This window comes from Bos taurus, chromosome 22 (genome assembly GCF_002263795.3).
Source record: "Bos taurus isolate L1 Dominette 01449 registration number 42190680 breed Hereford chromosome 22, ARS-UCD2.0, whole genome shotgun sequence".
NCBI classification, from domain to species: domain Eukaryota; kingdom Metazoa; phylum Chordata; class Mammalia; order Artiodactyla; family Bovidae; genus Bos; species Bos taurus.
In genome coordinates, this window is record NC_037349.1 from 12,025,378 (window position 1) to 12,044,399 (window position 19,022).

At 53.8% G+C, this 19,022-nt stretch overlaps 1 protein-coding gene across 7 annotated transcripts in view; it reads right to left on the bottom strand.

The window, feature by feature from the left end:
• Nucleotides 1-19,022, bottom strand: part of SCN5A (sodium voltage-gated channel alpha subunit 5) — a 105,026-nt gene that overhangs the window by 49,955 nt on the left and 36,049 nt on the right. For 3 of the 7 annotated variants that reach the window (XM_059879457.1, XM_024982393.2, NM_174458.2), the window contains 9 exon segments: nt 17,796-17,887; nt 14,378-14,617; nt 12,928-12,991; nt 11,625-11,766; nt 10,937-11,134; nt 9,693-9,872; nt 8,701-9,072; nt 3,052-3,184; nt 1,871-2,109 (listed from right to left, as the gene is read on the bottom strand). In XM_059879457.1, the coding sequence (XP_059735440.1) occupies nt 1,871-2,109; nt 3,052-3,184; nt 8,701-9,072; nt 9,693-9,872; nt 10,937-11,134; nt 11,625-11,766; nt 12,928-12,991; nt 14,378-14,617; nt 17,796-17,887 (1,660 nt within the window). 7 annotated transcript variants of the gene reach the window in all.

Here is a 19,022-nt window from a genome sequence, read left to right on the forward strand (position 1 = left end):
CGGCACTTGGGGATTTTTGTTTTGTTTCCTTCTCATGAACTTTGCTATGTGTGTCAAAGAATATTTGCTATATTTTGCCATAATTTGCTATAATTTTGCTATATTTTTAATTGTTTTGGAGTTGGAGACATCTCAGGTTTTCTTCTCCACAGTATTGCTAAAAGCAGGTATTTCATTTGCCTTTTACCTTTGTTTATATAATGGGCTAGTTAAATCTATCAATCTTCTCCTTTATGGAATTTGTCTTCAGCGACATGCTTAGAAAGGCTCTTTTCACACCAAGGTTATTTACCCATGCGTATTTTTGTGGTTTTGTTTCTTTACATTGAATATTTAAACCATCTAGAATATTAATATTAACTGCAAGACAATTAAAATATTACATACTAACAATAAAGCTATCCAAACAGGAAAGAAGAGCTGTAATCCAACGACATGACCTAGTACTAATAATCTAACCACAAGTTTAACACAATCACAATTCAATCACATCTTAGTGGTCCAGGGAAGCCACCTGTGCTCTTCATCACCTTGACGAATGGCTCCGTCCAACCCAATGGTCACATTCCATTAAAATTGCATTCAGCTGAAACCCTACATAACCACCACTTGGAGACCGACCAACACAAGACCAGCACAATAGTGCAACGAGACTCCTACAGACTGAGAGCTAGCTTTTCCTTCTGTTTGTATACAGAAGGAAAGAAAAGTAGAACCACAGCAAAACAGACTCACATTTGTGAAAAAATGTCAACAGACCCTGTAGAGAATTACCTAGAGCTCTGGATATGGAAAGTAATAAGGGAAAATGATCCTCACACTCCACAGTGTAGGAGACCTGCCCGCCCGTGGGGGCCACTGTGGAGCTGGGACTGAGACAGACTGGGCTGGGTCTGCAAGAGGAGACGGCTTGGACTGAATGAGCCCTCTGCCCACTCAACCTCAGCAATGACCCCAGGAGCTCCTTCCAGAAGCCAGTGGGCTCTCTGCAGCTCTGCCCTGGGATCTGCTGCAGAAGGACCAGCAGGACCCTGTCCCCTGGGGTCAGGAGACAAGAGCCACACGCCAGCCCAGTATGTCACCTCTCTGGCCTCAGTTTTCCATGTTTACGGTGAAGAGCTAGGACTTGATTTGGTGTCAAGAGAAAAAAATCAGAATTAGAACTGACACATTCTGACTTCCAGGGATAGTCTCTTCAACAACAACAACAAAGATAATAACCACAGCTATCATTTGAGTGCTTATTGTTTATCAAACTCTGAGCCAAGCACATTACACACATTATCTTATTCAATCCTCATTAGCTTCCTGAGTTTGATATTGTCATACTAATTTTACATTTATTACATTCAGCAAATACTTACTGTACCAATTACTGAGACTTAGTAATTTGCTGGAGGTCATATAGTAAGACTGAGCCAGAATTCAAATCTGTCTCTGTCTGATTTAGTCACTCACTCATTCACCCAGTCATCCATCCATCCATCTCTGTGTCCTTCCCTTCCTCCTTTCTCTCCATCCCACCATCCATCCATCCTTTCCCTAAGAGAACTGCCTCTTTTTGGCATATTCTCCTCCTCCATTACTGCCACGCCCCATGTCCCCACACATCAGGATCCCCTCAACTCACTTTTGTTTTCTAGCCTTTGGGCATCTTTATCCCTAACTCTCTTTCCCAAATACATCGCCCAGCTCCTTGAAAGCTGATCCTGAGGCTCCTACCAGAACGTCTTCCATAAAGATGCCTATCTTCAGAAGACCCTTTTGTGCTCTGAGTCCCTCCTCCCTCACCCACGAGGGCTGTGCCAGCTGGCCAAGAGCCCTTCACACCACAATGCCCATTTGAGAATTAGCTGCCAGCGGCACTTACCAGGTTTCCAACCTGCAGCATCTCCTCAAATTCGGTCGTCATGTTGTAGTGCTCCAGTGCCATGAAGAGCGTGTTAAGCACGATGCACATGGTGATGGTGAGGTCAGCAAATGGGTCCATGACCATGAACTTCACTTTCTGCTTAATGGACATCCACAGCGGGCAGCACTCCCAGATCAGGTAGTGCTGGGCAAAACGGATCCAGCACGGTGGACACCTGCGCTGAGACTCCTCCAGCTCTGGGGGCAGGGAGTGGGGAGAGCCAGTGAGCTGGCTTGTTTCTGTTGACTGTGTCACATAACTTTCCAGAAAAGCTGTATGACGTTCTCAGCAGATGACAGGGCTGCTGCATAACAGGGGGACAGAAAGCAGGCCAGGGAAGGCTAAGGGGAAGAGGGGCCTGTGTCCTGACTTCTTACTCTTGGAGTGTGGGAAAAGAGGGCCACAGGGACAGAAAGCCAGCATGGGTATGGGGAAAATGGGGACAAGACAGATGAGGACAGGTGTGGGCTCTCTGGAAACAACACTCCCACATAGATGTGGGGCCCCTCGGGGGAGGACAGGCAGAGACAACATCTGAGATGGGCAAGTGCAGATATAAGGACACTCAGGACCCAAGAGGTAGGAACAGATGTGGATATCTGGGACATGTCAGGAGAGACGTGGGGGTGGGGGTGGTGCCTGGGACAGGAGTCATATGGGACAGGAGGGAACAAATCAGGGGGCTGGTACCAAGCTCAGGATGAATGAGATGTGGCGTTGCCTAAAGTGGGACTAGCTGAGACAGATGTGGGATGCTTGGACTAGCCTCGGCTAGATGGGGAATGATGGGGAATAGGCTAGAACAGGCCTGCTTGGGGTGGGATGGCCCCAGCAGACCTGGGGATACTTGGCAGAGGACAGGATGAGGCCAGTGATCACCTGGGATGGGGCAGGGCGGCTGCAAGGACATTTGGAAGAAACACAGGCATGACTCCTGAGGATGTCCAGGACAAAACAAGCTGGCACAGATGAAAAGACACTCAGGACAGGCGACAGAGACTGAAAAGTCTGGGACAGCTGTGGGGATGTCCAAGGCAGGCTCAGCAGCTAGGGCGAGCCTGGCTCCGGTCTGGATAATGGCTCAGACCAGAAGCGGGGGGTTGGGGAGGGCGGTGTTTGGATGACGCCAGGGTGCTGACCTTCCAGGGCACTGGTGAGGACGCTCACTGCACTGAGGGCTCGCTGCCGCTCTCCTGGCTCCTCGAAGCCGTCTACACACGGAGCCTGGGGCGTCAGCGTCTGGGGCCTGCCCGGCTCCTCCGATGGTGTGGTCTGGGTGTAACCGAGAGATCTGCATCAGCCTGGGGATGGACAGGGGTCCACCTGGACCTGGGGCAGGTGCCCCAGACTCAGGCTGGGGAGGTCCCAGGGGGCCACCATAGGGGTCTTGACGTGACACCGGGCTCTGCTCCCAGCTCCCTCCCAGTTAACACTTCCCCTCTCGCCAATCGTTATCCCCTTTGTTTTCTTTTCCTGCACATCTCTCATTAGTGGTGATTCTTGGGTGGGAAACGACATGTACTGAGTTCTTTAACCAGATGCTCTCATATACATTAGTACATGTGAAAATGATCTGGGAGTCTTAATTGATCCCAACCTCCCTTGAGGCATGAGCATACAGAAGCTGAAAAAAAAAATATGTACCATGCTCTAAAGTGACATTAATAGAAGCATAAAGCACAATGCTTTGACATAGCTGGTCGGAGCTTTTGTGGAGGTAACTTAGCTGTATCTACTAAGAAAATTTTCAGTTGGCTCTGAGTTCCTTGCCTAATAATTGAACTTCATAAATAATTATACACGTGCAATCAAAAATATGCAACGCCGCTCACTGCAGCACTGTCCCTAATACCATAAAGACAAAACAACTGATCAATAGGAAGAATGTTAAAATCAGTTATGGATACAATCCAACTCTGGACTCTGACACAGGCAGTAAGGAGAGCAAGGCTGTTGCATGAGTGTTCCCATGGGAGCACTTCCAGGACCGTTTGATGAGAAAACAGGAAAAAGATCTGGAAGATAACACACTAAATTGTTAAAGTGGCTGTATCCGGGGAGTGGGACTGTGTGGGGAGGGCAGGGCCTTTGACTTCTGCACAGTTAGATTTGTTTTCAACAAGCTTGCACCAATTTTGTAAGTAAAAGAACCAGGCCTGTGAATGGAGACAGCGTGAGTCCTGATGAAAAGAGGGGCAAAACATACATTCCCTGGGCTTACTCAGAGCCTCCCACAGAACCAAGCGGGGCCCACAGAGGCTTCATGTCGGCATGGCCATAGTCTGTGAGGCCAAGGTGGGGCTGATGAAGGCACTGGGCTCTTCAGCGTGCAAGAGTGAGGCACTATAATCTCTGTGGGTCAGAGGGAAGATGGGGGTCAGGGCCTGGGGTCGGGTAATACATTGATCTGGGCTCAAGTTAAGGTCAGCTTTTGTGATCCGTGGAATTGCCCTAAAGTGTTGCCTAGGGAGGTAGTGAGCTCCCAGTCATGGAAGTCTTCAAGCAGAGGTGCCTGAGAGGGATACATAGCTGGTGGAGCAGTAGTACCCTGGGTCCAGTACATCCACAAATCAGGCCAGCTTAACTCACAAACATGTCTTAAATTTTCCCAACTTCTCTCCTCTACCATCTGTGATAGTTCGGGTTTTCATTCAGCAAATTTTACTCTTTCCTCTCCCACTGTGACTGAAGCAAAAGTCCCTGTCCTGTTGGTGACACGCTTGCTTTTGGCCAAGGGAACGTCAGTGGGCATGCTGTGAACAGAAGCTTTGATTGTCCTTGTGCCATTCACCTTGTGTTCCAGCAATCCTCCAGGAAAAGAGCTTCCCCAAGCAGCTGCCACCCTTTCAGCTCAGGACAAGCACAAGGGGAGCATCCCTGAGCCTAATCTATAGTATGGAGCCAGCCACGTGCAGTCTAAGGCACAGCTGCCTGGCCAAGGTCAACCTAGACCAGGCTAACCATGGTCAGCCTGCAGAGAGGTGAGCGTGAGTTCTCACTTGCTGTTAGCCATTGGCTTTGGGGGTAGTTTGTTTCGCAGCAGTATTGTGGAAATGACTAGTACGCTGTTCTAGGGCATGCTCTCATCATCTCTTTTCCAAAAATACTACAACAGCCTCCTAACTGGCCTCTTCTCTCTCCTCTATTCTCTACACAGCTGAAAAAGATACCTTAAAAAGTAAATCAGTTCCTGATAATCCTTTGAATAACAACTCTCCCCCGTCTTATTCATAGCACATCCAAACTTCTCTTTAGCTTACAAGGCCCTGCACAGTCTAGACCCTAACTGCTCCAACTCATTTTCTATTCCTGGTTCCGCCACACCGAGCCCTGCCCAGCCCTCTCATCCCTTAAACATGTCAAGCTTATTTCCTTCAATGCCTTTACACTTTCCGTTCCCTCTGCCTAAAGCTCTATTCTTCGACATACGTGTGGCTGGCTCCCTAAAATCTTCTACGGGTCAATTTTAATGTTACCTTCACGGGGAGGACTTCCCCGTGTATTCTAACCAATAGCTCCCCATTCCCAGCCCTCCCCCTAGCGACTTTCTATCACATGACCATTATTGGTCCCTAGAAATATTGATCAGTTTACTGTCTTCCTGACTATGATGCCAACTCCACGAGGTCAGAGCTCTTGTCTGTTCTGTCCACATCCTTGGTGCCTTAAACACTGGCTGGCATTCAACACAGAGGGCTGGTCCTGGGTAGATGTTGGATGGATGGATAAACACGTGGCAGCCAGGGGCCTGGGTTAAATTCTAGCTCTGTCCTTGAGATGACTGTGGGGATGGGGGAGGAAGGAAGGAGACGAATCTGTTCAAGGTGCCTCTAACACCCCCTCTGCCTTTGGGGCCAGGCACATATTCAGATATCAAGCAAAGCAAACCTTCACCCTCTGCTCCCAATTAAAGCCAGCTGTCGGTCGGGTCAGCTCTCTCCCTGTTGATGAAGCACCCACTATGTGCCCGACACTGTGCCTTTTTTTCAGACTAGAACTGGGCAGGAGTATCGCCAGGGGCCCGGCAGACACAGGGAAGGCCTCCTCAGGGGAGGACAGCCCGCTAATCTCTTTAACTTTTCAAATAACCCCCTTGGCCTGCTAATCCCTTTAAGGTTACAAATGGGCCCCACCGAAGTGAGAATGGGTGAAGTCAGAGTTCCTGGTAATGAAGTGTTTGAACTTGGATTCCTCCCGACATGTGCGGTACAATGAGATGATTTTCTCCCTAATGAGATTAGGAAATTCTATTAGTGCTCCAGCTGCTGACCTGATTCCACAAGGCTGAGGCTCCAGGGCTGGACCTGCGGCCCTGGAAATCTGTGTTCCTGGGAAGTTGGGCACCCCACCCTCCAAGTGATGGCCAGGGGCCTCCCCAGACCCACCCAGAAGCTATGGTCTCCCCCAGTGTGTTCCCAGGACCCTCTCCTTGACTCCCCACTCCAGAGCAGTGTGAGGGCCCCAGGCGCTCGGGGGGTGCTCCTGGAGTTGTCACACCTTCTTGCTCTCTAATAACAATAATAGCTAATAGTAATGATTCCTCGAACATGAGGCAAGTACTGGTCTAAGCACCAGACAGGTTTTAACTCTTTCAGTCCTTGCCACAACTTTTTTTTTTTTTAATGCTCTATGATTCCATTTATATAACATACAAAAAAACAGGCCAAATGAAATTCTGGTGTTAGACGCTGGGATAATGGTTAACTTTGGGTGGGAAGGAGGGAGGAAACTGGGAAGAGGGATGCTGGGGGAGCACCTGAGGTGCTGGCCAAGTTTTTATTTCTGCATCGGATGGTACATGCTTGGCTCACCACAACCTGCTGATGTGGATATTAATTTTATTTCTACTTAACAAGTGACGGGGCTTCCCTCGTAGCTCAGTCGGTAAAGAATCTGCCTGTAATGCAGGACAGCCCGGTTTGATTTTTGGATTGGGAAGATTCCCTGGAGGAGGAAATGGCAACCCACTCCAGTATTATTGCCTGGAGAATACCATGGACAGAGGAGCCTGGCAGGTTATAGTCCATGGGGTCGCAAGAGTCGGATACGACTTGCGACTAAACCATCACCACCAGCAGGTGAGGACACGGAGGCACAGAGAAATTCGTTAACCCGTGCAGAGTCCCACAGCTGCAGCACCTATCTGAGCTGGAGCAACAGTCTCTCTCTCCAGCCTGCCTCCACCTTTCTGCTCAGATTTCCCTGTCTTGTCCCGCTTCCTCAGAAAGTCTGCCCTTCTCCACCTCCTGCCGGCCTCAGGGTCTGAGCCGCACATTTGCCCTTCTCCCGGGTGGGCTGCTCCGAGGCCTTTGTTGGGGGACAGCGGTCAGCAAGGGCACTTGATGACCGGCTGGGCGGTCACCATCCTGTCATGGGATCGGCTGACTGAGTGATCAAAGCTCTGACTAGCTCTAACTATCTGGCACCTCCATCCCTGTCACCTCTCTGACAGTCGGTCCAACACCTCTCCCCTTCACTCCCTGGTTTCCTGCACCCTGCCCTCATGGTGTGTCCTCCCGTATGGGAGGCATGCTTCTGCCTCAGGGCCTTGGCACTTGCTGTTCTTTGGGCCTAGAACATGCTTCCCCCAGATGATGCAAAGACAGTCCGTTACTACGTCGTTACCACCACATCAACACATGTGTGCGTGTCCTGAGTACTTTATGCACATTAGCCCTTCATCCTGACGTCAATCCTGAGGTGGGTATTTTATTTATTTTTGGCCAAACCGTGCAGCATGAGGACCTTAGTCCCCCCAGCAGGAACCAAACTCATTCCCCCTGCAATGGAAGCCTGCAGTCTTAACCACTGGACCACCAGGGAAGTCCCTGAGGTGGCTGTTTTAAATCCATTTTACAGACAAGAGATCTGAGGCGCAGAGAAATAAAAGAACTTGCTCACAGCCATCCAGCTGGTAAGTGATAAGGCGAGATTCAAATCCAGTTTGTCTCTAGGATCTGAGTGCTAACCTGTCTGCCATAACCCCCTCCACTTGCCTCCATTAAGTTGTTGTTTTAATACCCTGCAGTAAGGAGGTTTCCCTTTCTCTCTTTCCTACTTTTGTTCTTCCATAATACTTAGAGTTTGGGTCAGTATTCCCCGACATTTACCGGTTTGTAAAGCTCTGAAATACTTCAAACTTGATGAGGTTCTTGTTGCCCAGAACCTAGGAAATGTCCCCTTGCCACTCTGGCCCTTCTCCAGACTGCCTAGGGTCCACAGCCCTCCCGGGCCCACCCCGGGCACACACAGGGCCTCCAGAGCACTGGTCTTGCCACTGCAGTGTCTCAGTGCCTGGCTAGTTGCTAAATGTTTAACTCTCATCCCTGTTTATCACCATTATATGCACATACTCGTTCGTTTGTTGTTTAGTCGCTAAGTCATGTCCGACTCTTTCGCGACCCCATGGACTGTAGCCCACCAGGCTCCTCTGTCCATGGAATTGTCCAGGCAAGAACACTGGAGTGGGTTGCCATTTCCTCCTCCAAGGGATCTTCCCGACCCAGGTCTCCTGCTTTGGCAGGCAGATTCTTTACCACTGAGCCATCAGGGAAGCCCTGATATGCATATACATATATATATATTTTTTTTTCTTCTTTTTCTTTCTTGATTTGTGTCTGTCTGGAAAGTCTAGGAAGGAGAGATTTTTTTTTGGTAGGCTTATTTATCCCCGAGCCCAGCACACAGTAGGTGCTCAGTAAATACTTGGCAAGTACTTTTAGACCTGGCTGTGGTGAGCAGTCTGGGAGATGGGATGTGCCTGGTGCTGCGCCGTGGGGCGGGCTCACCGTGTCTGGGGGGCGCTCCAGCTTCATAGGGTGGAGGAGGTGACTCCCTGGGGAGGTGGCCTCGGGGTCTCCTGCCCCCAGCAAGGAGACCACCCCGTTACAGTCCACAGTGCTGTTCCTTTTGCCGTTGAGCACGTGGCCGGGAGTTGAGGTTCCGGGACTGGGCTGTCCCAGGGTACTAGGCCGCCGCAGGGGCCAAGGCACCAGCAGTGATGTGCGGTGGCTCTCACTGTCCCCGGCGGTGCTGTTTTCATCGTCCGCAAAATCTGTCTCGGAGCCCAGGTCCCGTCGGCGGAAGGTGAAAATGCTCCCGTGGCTGGAGCGCGGCTTCATGGAGGTCCTGCTGAGGCCATGGGTGATGCTGAAACGATTCTGAAGGCACGGAGAGAGGACATGGCTGGGACAGCGTTTCACGTGCTCCCGGCCTGTCACTCACGGTATCGGCCCCGGCTCAACTTGGAGCACTGAGGGCTTCTGTCTGCCACATAGGAACCGAGGGGGCTGAACTAGGGGTGCTCCGAGGAGGGGTGCAGATTACAGGCAATCCTGCATTTTCTAGGGTCTCTGCTCACCTGAGGCCTGGGCTCCTGGGGCTCTGAGACTGAAGCTCATATGGGAAAGAAGCAGCAGAAGGCTCCTGATGGTATAGACAGGCCTGGCCCGAGCAGGACCTCGGCAATCAGCCACATCCCTTGCTCATCTGGGCATGTCTGTGAGCTCCTACCAATCCACACGACGGGGGTGCCCCCAACTCCAGTGCTGGGACTTAGCTGAGGTTGGGGATATGCTAACACCCAAACCTACCCTATCCCTCTGCCCAGGGCTTCTCCACTCTAAGAGTGGCCATGGGAAACAGGAGGGGCTGGGAGGGGGCTCAAGGAATATTTTCCTTGGGGAGCAACCATGGGGGCTCTGACAGCACTAGGCTTAGCATGATGGCTTTTGGATGCCAGATCCATCCTGAAAGGGGCAGAGCCGCAGCTGGGGGTTACCACTGCTCGGGGACCATCCTCTGAGTCGGACTTGGGGAACTTGTCGTCCCCACACTCTTCCATCCCTGAAGACATTCGTTTTCTTCTCTTGCTCCTTCTCTCGTGGGTGGTTACTGGGGCCAATGGGGACATCTCCAAGGAGCTGCGGGACACGGTGTCCACACCCCTGATGGCGAGGGCCTGAAAAATGGTGGAAGAAGGGATGTCATGGTCATGCAGACAGGGTGCAGACTCAAGCCAAGGTAGGCCAGACAACTATCAGCACCTTGGTTTTCCCCAACAGTAAGTGCACTTGCCCACTCACCCCAAAAGGGGGGCATTATGGAGAGGTGTGCACAGACAGACCCAGGATGTTTCGAGAAACATCCAGATCCAGGGAGGAGGAGAGTAGTGGCGAAAGTGGACAGCTCATGAAAGAGTAGAGTGTTGGGCAGGTGCGACTGGGGGTGTTGATGAGCAGAAGTGACAGAACTAGAGGGCAGGGGATCTTCTAGAAGGTTTGGCTGGCCAAAATGGGTGCTGGAGGAGGTGGAATAGGGCAGTTTGTGGATGTCCTTGGCCTGGCTTCTAAAAGGTTTGTTCTGCAGTTAGCTGCCAGCACCCATGTGTGGGACTGTGGGGACAGCCACGGCAGCATTACCAGTTCTCATTTGCTGAGCCTGAGCCTTTGACCTTGGATCTTCCTATCCCAACAGAAGGTATCCCTTGACCAGGATAAACTATGTCTATGGACACAAGATTCTCTTTTACCCAGCATGCACTGGGCTCACAGTGACCGCTTTTAGCCTGGAGCCACCACCTTTATCCACCTGGCACCACTTCATCCAGAAGAGACCATGGTCATAGGGAAGAGCTTTCCCCCAGCAGGCACCATCCTCACAAGGCCCACCTTTACTCAGCAGGCACCACTTACACCCACCTCATGAACAGGCTCTGTCTTCACTCAGCAGCTAACAAATTTTTATTCAGCAGACACCACATTCACAGGAAATATCTATACCCACCAGACACTTGCTTTATCCAGCAGGTACCAGCTTTACCCAGCATGCATCACTTACAGCCACCAGCTGTACCCAACATGCATCATACCTCCAGACACTGGTTTTGCACAGCAGGTACCAGCTTTACCCAACATGCATCACACCCCCAGATACCAGTGTGACCCAGCAGGTATCATGCTTGTAGGCACCCACGGTCAGGTGAAGGCTTGGTCTGGAGGTTCCTTGGCTGCACTGCTCACTCACCTCCTGCTCTTTCTTGAGCAACTCCATGGCTTCCTGGAATCGCTTTTCCTTCTCCTCTGTCTCTGCGATGGTGGCTTGGTTTTGCTCCTCGTAGGCCATGGCGACCACAGCCAGGATCAAGTTCACCAAGTAGAAGGAGCCCAGGAAGATGACCAGCATGAAGAAGATCATGTAGATCTTCCCTGCAGACCTCAGGGTCTGGAGGAGCAAGGGGGCAGAGGTCATCTTCACTGGGGCTCCATCTGGGTCATGGGTGTAAATTCCAAGTTGCCCAGCCTGGCTGTGCCAGGGGTTCAAACGGCCACAGCATGGGGAGGCAGTAGAACATGTCCCGCCTAAAGACAGAAGCATCTTAACCTACAGAGAGGGACCTACATGCATGGGGCGGTGCCCCACTCGTGGGAGGAGGCAGAATGCTCCAGTTGACAGAGCAAGTGTTGCATCACATAGGGTGAACTAGCGTCCCACTCACAGAGCACAGAGTGTCTTATATAGAGGGCTGGGTCTTTGGTCACAACAGAAGGCAAGTTTCTCTGCCTGCTGAGCCCCGCCCCTCAGAGCCCTCTGTCCTCACTCTGTTCTGGCCAGTGGGGAAGCTGCTGGGGCCGCCTGTGGCTAGTCACTTGTGCAGCCTGGGCCCTGCTGCTGGGTGCTCAGCCCATCCTGGCGGCCTTGCGCACCCACGTACCTGCTGGTAGAGGCGCTCCCAGCAGTCCTGCGTCATCAGTCGGAAGAGTGCGAGGAAGGCCCAGGCGAAGGAGTCGAAGCTGGTGTAGCCATGGTCAGGGTTCTCACCTGCCTTCAGGCACCTGTAGCCCTCAGGACATGTCCTGTGGCCAGACGCACCAACTCTGTTCCATGCTGTGAGGGGGCCTCTGTCCCCGAGACTCTAGTTCCACACAGCGGGGTCCTGCCTTCCTGATTTTTCACACTGTGCCTCCCACCCGGGACAGGCTTCTCCTTTTCTCTTCATCTGTCTGCTGCCAGGCCTAAATCCAGCTCCCTCTGTCCACACGACATGCCATCCCAGCTGGTGTCTGCATTGCTTCTCCCCTCCCAGAGGAAGTGTCCAGGGCCTGGCTCAGGTTTCTTCCCTGCCTGCCTACCCCAGGGTAGCTGGGCACAGGGCAGACACTCAGGGGGAGCACTGAGGCTGAGCTGAATAGGCCAGACCTGGGCAAAGGCCAGACCATGGGGTTGCGGGACGACTCCGGGCTGGACAGGCTGGGGCCCAGCCATGTCTGGAGGGGACAGTCTCTCTCCCAAAAGGGAGCACTGGGCTGGAGCCATGAGTGGACTGTGAGACAGGATGGGGACAAGGGAAACTTGGCAAGTAGGAGGATGCAACCAAGGGGCCTCTGCGCCTTGCTGATGTGCTAAATTAAGAAAAGAAGACTTTCTCTTTGGCAACAAGAAGGGCTCTGGAACTCCACAGTCAGACGAGCAGGCCTACTGCCCCGCAGAGCACTCCCCTCGGTAAGCCTGTGTGGCCCTGCGGAGCAGTTACCCTGCCCGAGGTGCAGGCGCACACAGGGCCCCAGAAGATGCACGTGGCACCGAGCGTCTCTGGGAGCCACACCCTGCTTGCCCTGGAGGAGAGTCTAGGCCACCAGGGGAGGCCATGCTTACTCTTAACCTGATGGACAGTTCAAGACAGAGAAAGCGAAGCCTGGAAGGGGAGGGTGCCACCCTGGGGGGCTTTGGGAAGGGAATGGAGCCAGGGTTGGACTGGTGGGGGGCCCTGCGGTGCTTCCTGGGTCCTCTCTTCAGCATTCTGTCTGCCCTCCCTGCAGAGGTGAGTCCCCTTCTCTTTCTTTACCTCTCCAGGCTGTCTCCCTGTGGGGGTGGGGGGAATCTTCCAGAGACCTGGCTGGGAAGAGAACCAGGGAAAGTCTTGCTGTCCCTGGCGTCAAGGGCATAAACAGAAAGCACTGGAAGGAGAGTCCCCTGGCTGGGTGAGGTGGCCCTGGGGGGGGGGGGTTGGTACATACCCAGCGTCGGAGCTGTTCCCACACAGTAACACGTCAGAGGTGCCATTCTTGAGTAGGTAATTTTCTGGAAGAGAAGCATCTGATAAGGAGGGGCGTGTGGGGTCCAGACTCCTGGGGTTTCCAACTTACATCCTGGATGTGGGGAGGGGTACAGAGGCACCACTGGGTGTCTTCTGTCTGCTTCTCTGTTCCGGCCCTGACCTCTGCCCTCTGGCTAGGTTTGAGGCAATGCTGGCTGCTTCTCTGGCCTTCTGCTTGCTGCTCCTCAGACAGTCACCTATCAGTGTCCCCAGTGGACTCAGGAAGTCCCCACAGGGAACTTCTACACCTGCTCCAATCACTCAGGGGCCAACCTCAGTCATGAGAGGCCACGAACTAGGAGGCAGGGGTCTGTTCAGACAGGGCTAAGGTTGGACCAGGTAAGACATGGGACACCAATCCCGTCGCCTCCACTCTGAGGCCATCTATCAGTCCCCCTCCCACCCCACTACCTGCCTCGGTCTTAGGCAGCAGTTTTCCAAGACCAGCAGCATCAAGCATCAACTGGGAGAAAGGCAACTTTCCAGAGATACCAACTCAGAAACTAGGAGGTGGGGCCCAGCAGTCTGTGTTTCCTGGAACCTTCCCAGTGACTCTTGCATGCATGAAAGTTTTGGAACTGCTGCTACATGGCCACAGCTGCATCACAAGCAGATTCACTCACAGAGTTTCCATCTATTTCATTTTTCCAAAGTGGACTGCTGGTGTAGGTTAGAGGCCTTGACTTCAGAATGGCCCTTGGGGCCCTTGTAGACGAGCACATGGCCTTGTACCACCATCTACCATCAACCTTTGGTCCAGACTGATGGCTCTAGACAAGGGGGGTTCTGGCCATCAGCCTGGAGGATGGAAGTGTAACCCACACGGCAGTGAGATAACCTGAGGGGTCCACATGGCTTTGCAGCATCACAGAGCTTGTCCTGGGCTGCACACGGATGGAATTAACATCCTGACAAGGATCACTGACCTCAAGTGACAAAGCCCATGCCAGGCAGTTGGGGTCTCCACTCTGAAGCCTCAAAAACTGTCCCAGCTCTGTTCCCCGACCCCTTCCCAAGAGAAAACCCTCCCCCTGCAGGCAGGCTGGTTTCTTCACCATTCCCAACCCTGCAAACGTGGTAACTGCTGTTCTCCTATCTATCTCTCCATCCTCCTGCTCTTCAAGGGTCATCTCCCCATGCAGCCTGAGAACTCAGTGCTAAGACTGCTCTTCTGCCGTCCTCTCTCCCGGAGCCCCAGAGGGCAGGGGCGGGGATCCCTGACACCCAGCCAGGTCTCTAGGGGGGCGGGTAGGGCTTGGATGTCCCCGGAAGGAGGCCTGTATGGGAGATGCCCGGCCCTGGGTGGGAGATGCCCAGCTCTGGTGGGGGTGTCAGAACCCTGCCAGGGGGCCACAGAGCCAAGTCGGCACCTGGGTCGTTGAGGTAGTCGTCCAGCGATGCCCAGATCAGGCCGTCGGCCTCCACGGAGGCATTGGTGCTGTTGGTGCCGTTGAGCACCGTGAAGTTGCGGACGCACTTGTGCCTCAGGTTGCCCATGAAGAGCTGAAGGCCGATGAGGGCGAAGACGCTGAGGCAGAAGACCGTGAGGACCATCACATCGGCCAGCTTCTTCACAGACTGGATCAGGGCCCCCACGATGGTCTTCAGGCCTGGGGGAGGCAGGCAGAGCACGGGGTCACCTGTGGTGCCACACCCCCTGCCCCAGTGAGCAGGGGCCGGGCCTGAGGGGCGCTGGGCTGGGCGGGCGATCATGAGGTGTGGGCACGGGAGGGAGGCCTCTCTTGGGTTTTTCAGACCAAAGCTCCCCCCTTCCTCTGCTGCCGAGATTCTGTCCTGATCCCCTGCAGCGGGAGCCCAGCCTGGAGTGCCTCTGTGTGTCTTCAGAGGGGCCTCGTTCCCTTTGCTCTCCCATAGCCAGATACCTGATATAAGCACGGACAGTGCTGTTTCCTTGAAGGAGAAAACACTTGAAGCCTGTCCCTCTCTCACTGGTCCCTTTAAATGTGGTCCCTGGGAAGGAGACAGAGGGCCAGGCCCATTGCAGGGCAATGGAGAGCCTTGGCCTTGACCCTGAGATGGGAAGAGACACAGCCATTCTCAGCAGGGGAACGTGTAAGCCAGGCAGGTGTGTGTGGGGGTGTGGGATCCGGCAAGGCTGTGGTGGGGGACGTCCCAAGGAGCCTGTTCTGCCTCAGGTCACACTTTTTGGGAAAGGCTCAGGGGCGCCTGTTTTGTGGTTTCCTCCTCTGCCCTGTGCCCTGGGGACTCGTCCCCGTCCATCCTGCTCCCCAAAGCTGAAAGGCCTGATGTGTTAGTTGCACGGCCCGTTCCCTGCAGAAGCCAGCACGTGTGGACGCCTTTGGTGTGACACTTGGCTGCGGGCCTGTGGCAAGTTCACAAGTTCGAGCAGAGCATAGGCAGCGAGGGAGCTTTTTTGCCAGCAGCGGGGACTCACCCCCTCCACCCCTCCTCCCCAGCCCTCCATCAAAGCGGCCAGATCTCAGATTAAGCCCCATCCATCCATCGTCCAGCCGGTTAAAGTGTTAGGAGCACCCGTGTGGCAGTGCCCATGACTCAGAGACAAGGAGGCAGCGATGGGCAAACACGGGAGAGGGGAGAGGAAGTCCTCCCCACAGTGCCAGCAACGCTGCTGCCTGCCCGGGGCTCGGAGGCACTCAGCGTCCTCTGGGAAATCGTCCTGGCAGATGTTGGCAACTGCCTGGGCAGTGAGTGGACCTCGCAGGGGTCTGGGCCCGGAGTAGTGGTGGTGGTGGTGATGGGATTCACGAGCCCTCTGTAGTCCGGGACTATGCTTCATTTCTAGCAGAGCTTCTGGGACCCTGTGGTGGGCGTCTGGTTCTCCTCGCCATGCCCACTGAAAGAGGCACGGGGAAGGGGGCAAAGTGAGCGGCAGTGGGCAGCAGCTCACATTTCCAAACTGGACTCTGCCTCCACAGCATCTTTGGCCTAAAGCACTCAGTTCAAGGCTCTGAACACCTCCTAGTCTATGGAGACAGTGTTCTTGGGAACAGTCAGTTGGCGACCCATCCCTTTAACCACTTCTCAGATTGATGAGAGTCCACTTCTGGCCAGGAGGATTCCAACCAGGGACAGGGGTTCTCTCTGAAAAGACCCAGGAAGGGATGGGTCCTGGCGGATCAAATGCATAAGTCTCCCTCCACTGAAGCTCTAACAGGCTGGCTGTTAGAAACCAACCATTCCGATTCCTTCCCATTTTAAAGCAAAGGAGACTGAGGTCTGGAGAGAGCCACGGCTATTAAGCCTCAGCGCAGGGGACAGCTCCTCCAGGGAGACTTCCGTAATGCTGACCACAGCATTTTCCTGATGCTCACTTTCAGGACCTGCTGTCTGGCAGCTTTGAAGAGATCCAGTGGGGCTGGGCTGGGAATGGCGGGCTCCCTCTCCTTTAACCCGAGACGGAGAAACAGTTTCCTGTCACCCTTTTGTAATAAAACAAACTGGGGCATGCCTTTTCTTAATGGCTCTGGTCAGTGTGCTTTCCTACCTTCGCCGGGTATGTGCTATAAAGTCCCCGGGGCCCTAGAGGACAGACCCTGAAGTATCTGAGGATGTGTGTGTACCAAGGCCAATGACACCTGTTACGACGGTGGGGTGGGGGAGGCTTCATGGGAGTTGGAGCAGCCTGTCCCACTCACTATGAGCTCTTAGCATGCCTGGGCCACTTGTGGGGAGTGTGGGGGCAAGTTGCTCCTGTGCTCAGCCCATGGTGGGATCAGAGCCAGAAAGAGCATTCTGAGGCTCAGTGTGAAGTCAGCATGAGTAGGGGCTCCCCTTATATGATAAATGAGCCCCACCAGGGGAGGCTGAACTTCAGGGAGCTCAGACCATGGCCCCTGGCTCCCTGGAGGCAGCAACAGCCAAAAGCAGGCCAAGGGCCCAGGACCCATCCGCTTTCCAAATCAGGAGTGGATACCACCATCTGGTTCTGCCGTCTCTCCAGATCGGTGGCATACAAACTGTTTTCAGCTGCCTGCTCAAAAGAAGCACCTGCTCCAGTTCTGAGTGTGGACATGCTGGGAGGCGCCTCTGGGCTCTGACAGCGTCAGAAGTCTTAGAGAATGTTCCTAGATGGATGGGGTTGGCTGGCTTTCTGGAGAGGCCACCGGGGCCTTAGCCGCTTTCCCGGGGACAATTGCCAACATGTTGTCAAGGAGAATTTCTTCCCGAGGCTACCATGCACGGTTTGCTAAACGTCTACCGCACGTGCAGCGAGGGCTGTTAGACGCCAAGGCCCGGCGGCGCCTGTCCACAGAGTACGCTCTGATCACAGAATGGGGCGCGAGTGCCAGCTGTGCGTGTATCACCCAGGGGGCTCAGGGCAGGGACGGGGCGCTCAGCCACCAAAGGCCACGCCCATGCTGTCTTTCTGGGCTCTGGGTGTGGTTTCCCTGCAAATAGCTCTTTTAGTGTCCTGATCGCAGGACGATGCTTCAAGGGGAAGCAACACACACATAAACTTTGACCTCTTCCAATGGTTGAGTTCAGTTTGGGAAAGCAATCACTGTCCTGGGGAGAATTTGGGTTCAACCCAGGACCTTCCATGGTGTACTCTGGGCCCCCGGGGGTCTGTGGTGCTGGGCTTTGCTGGGGTGGGTCTGGAGCCCCTTTGAAGCACCGAGGGGACAACCGTGTCCACTGCCGATAGCCCCCACATCCGAGCTCTGGGAAAGGTACTCTGGGGACAGGCACATTCGGGGGGACCTTCCCGAGGGTTGCCTTGGCCCCCAGGTGGCTGGAAAGGCCCGAGCGAACCCCTCCAGCCTTGGCGTTTAACCTGATTTTCACCTGAAATGACTGATATAGTTTTCAGGGCCCGGAGGACTCGGAAGGTACGTAAAGCTGAGACATTGCCCAGGTCCACAAATTCAGTGGTGTATCTGTAACAGGGGAAATTCACACACAAGAGTGACAACACACCAGGAGGACACACGTCGGGGCGGGGGTGGGGGAGACAGAGAGAGAGTCACTTGTAGCTGAGATCCGGGAGCAAAGCTGAGCATCTTACCTGGGATAACTGAAATAGTTTTTAGAGCTCTCAGGACTCTGAAAGTTCGAAGAGCCGACAAATTGCCTAGTTTTATATTTTCTGATACATACCTGCAGAATCAAACCACAGTTATTGGGAATTACAAAGCAGCAGCTCAGCCCACCCTCCCCGACCAGCCCTCTCTCTTCTCCCGCTCCCATGGGAAGGGCTGGGCATGACCCGCGGCCTCCCCCAGGTCTTTTTCCTGCTCTCATCCCTCCTGCCATGGGGACCTCAGCGAGGATGCCTTAAGAGTGTCCACAGGGCAAGCTCCCAGGCAACTCTCTTGGTGACGGCGCTAGGAGGCGGCTACTCTGCCACATGCTCCATGCCACTGGAGACTGACGCCCGGCCACATGGTGGGGTCTGGGGCTGGGGACATGGCCAAGAGGGAGACTCCATTTTCCAGGGGGAAAGTGATAAAGGAAGCAAGCGGCTGTCTGGCCCCAGTTGTGCCATGCGTCTTCTGCAGTGTCATGGCTCATGCCTTGAAGCTCTGACCTGTGGGACTCAGAAGCCCTAGAGACCACTGTAGAGGCATGGCTGGGTGTCTGAAGTTAGTCTGCTTGCTCCTTCCAACCACAGATCTCTGTGCATGGGCTGGTTCAGGACTCCCTGAAGTCAGAAGGTGGCGGTGACCTGAGAACTCAGAGGAAGAAGACTTCCCAAGAGGATGCTTTGGAAAGCGAGATGGGAGGTTGCCCAGATAGTGAGCTCTTTGACTACAGGCAATGGCCAACAAAAGAAGAGGAAAAAAGCAGGTTGTGGAGTCCTAGGGATGTGCCAACCCCTCTCCCATGAGGCCACCTCTGTCTTGGTGTCCCCTTCCGATGGGTCTCCATGGGAGGAATCATCTTGGGAAGTAAGCAGCCCGCCTGGGGATATGTCCTGCTCAGGCCCGAGTAGTGTTTAGCTGGGCTGAGTGGCCATGGGCCCAACTTGGACAACAGATTCCATAGCCCCGGAAGGAAGGTGTCAGTCTCCAG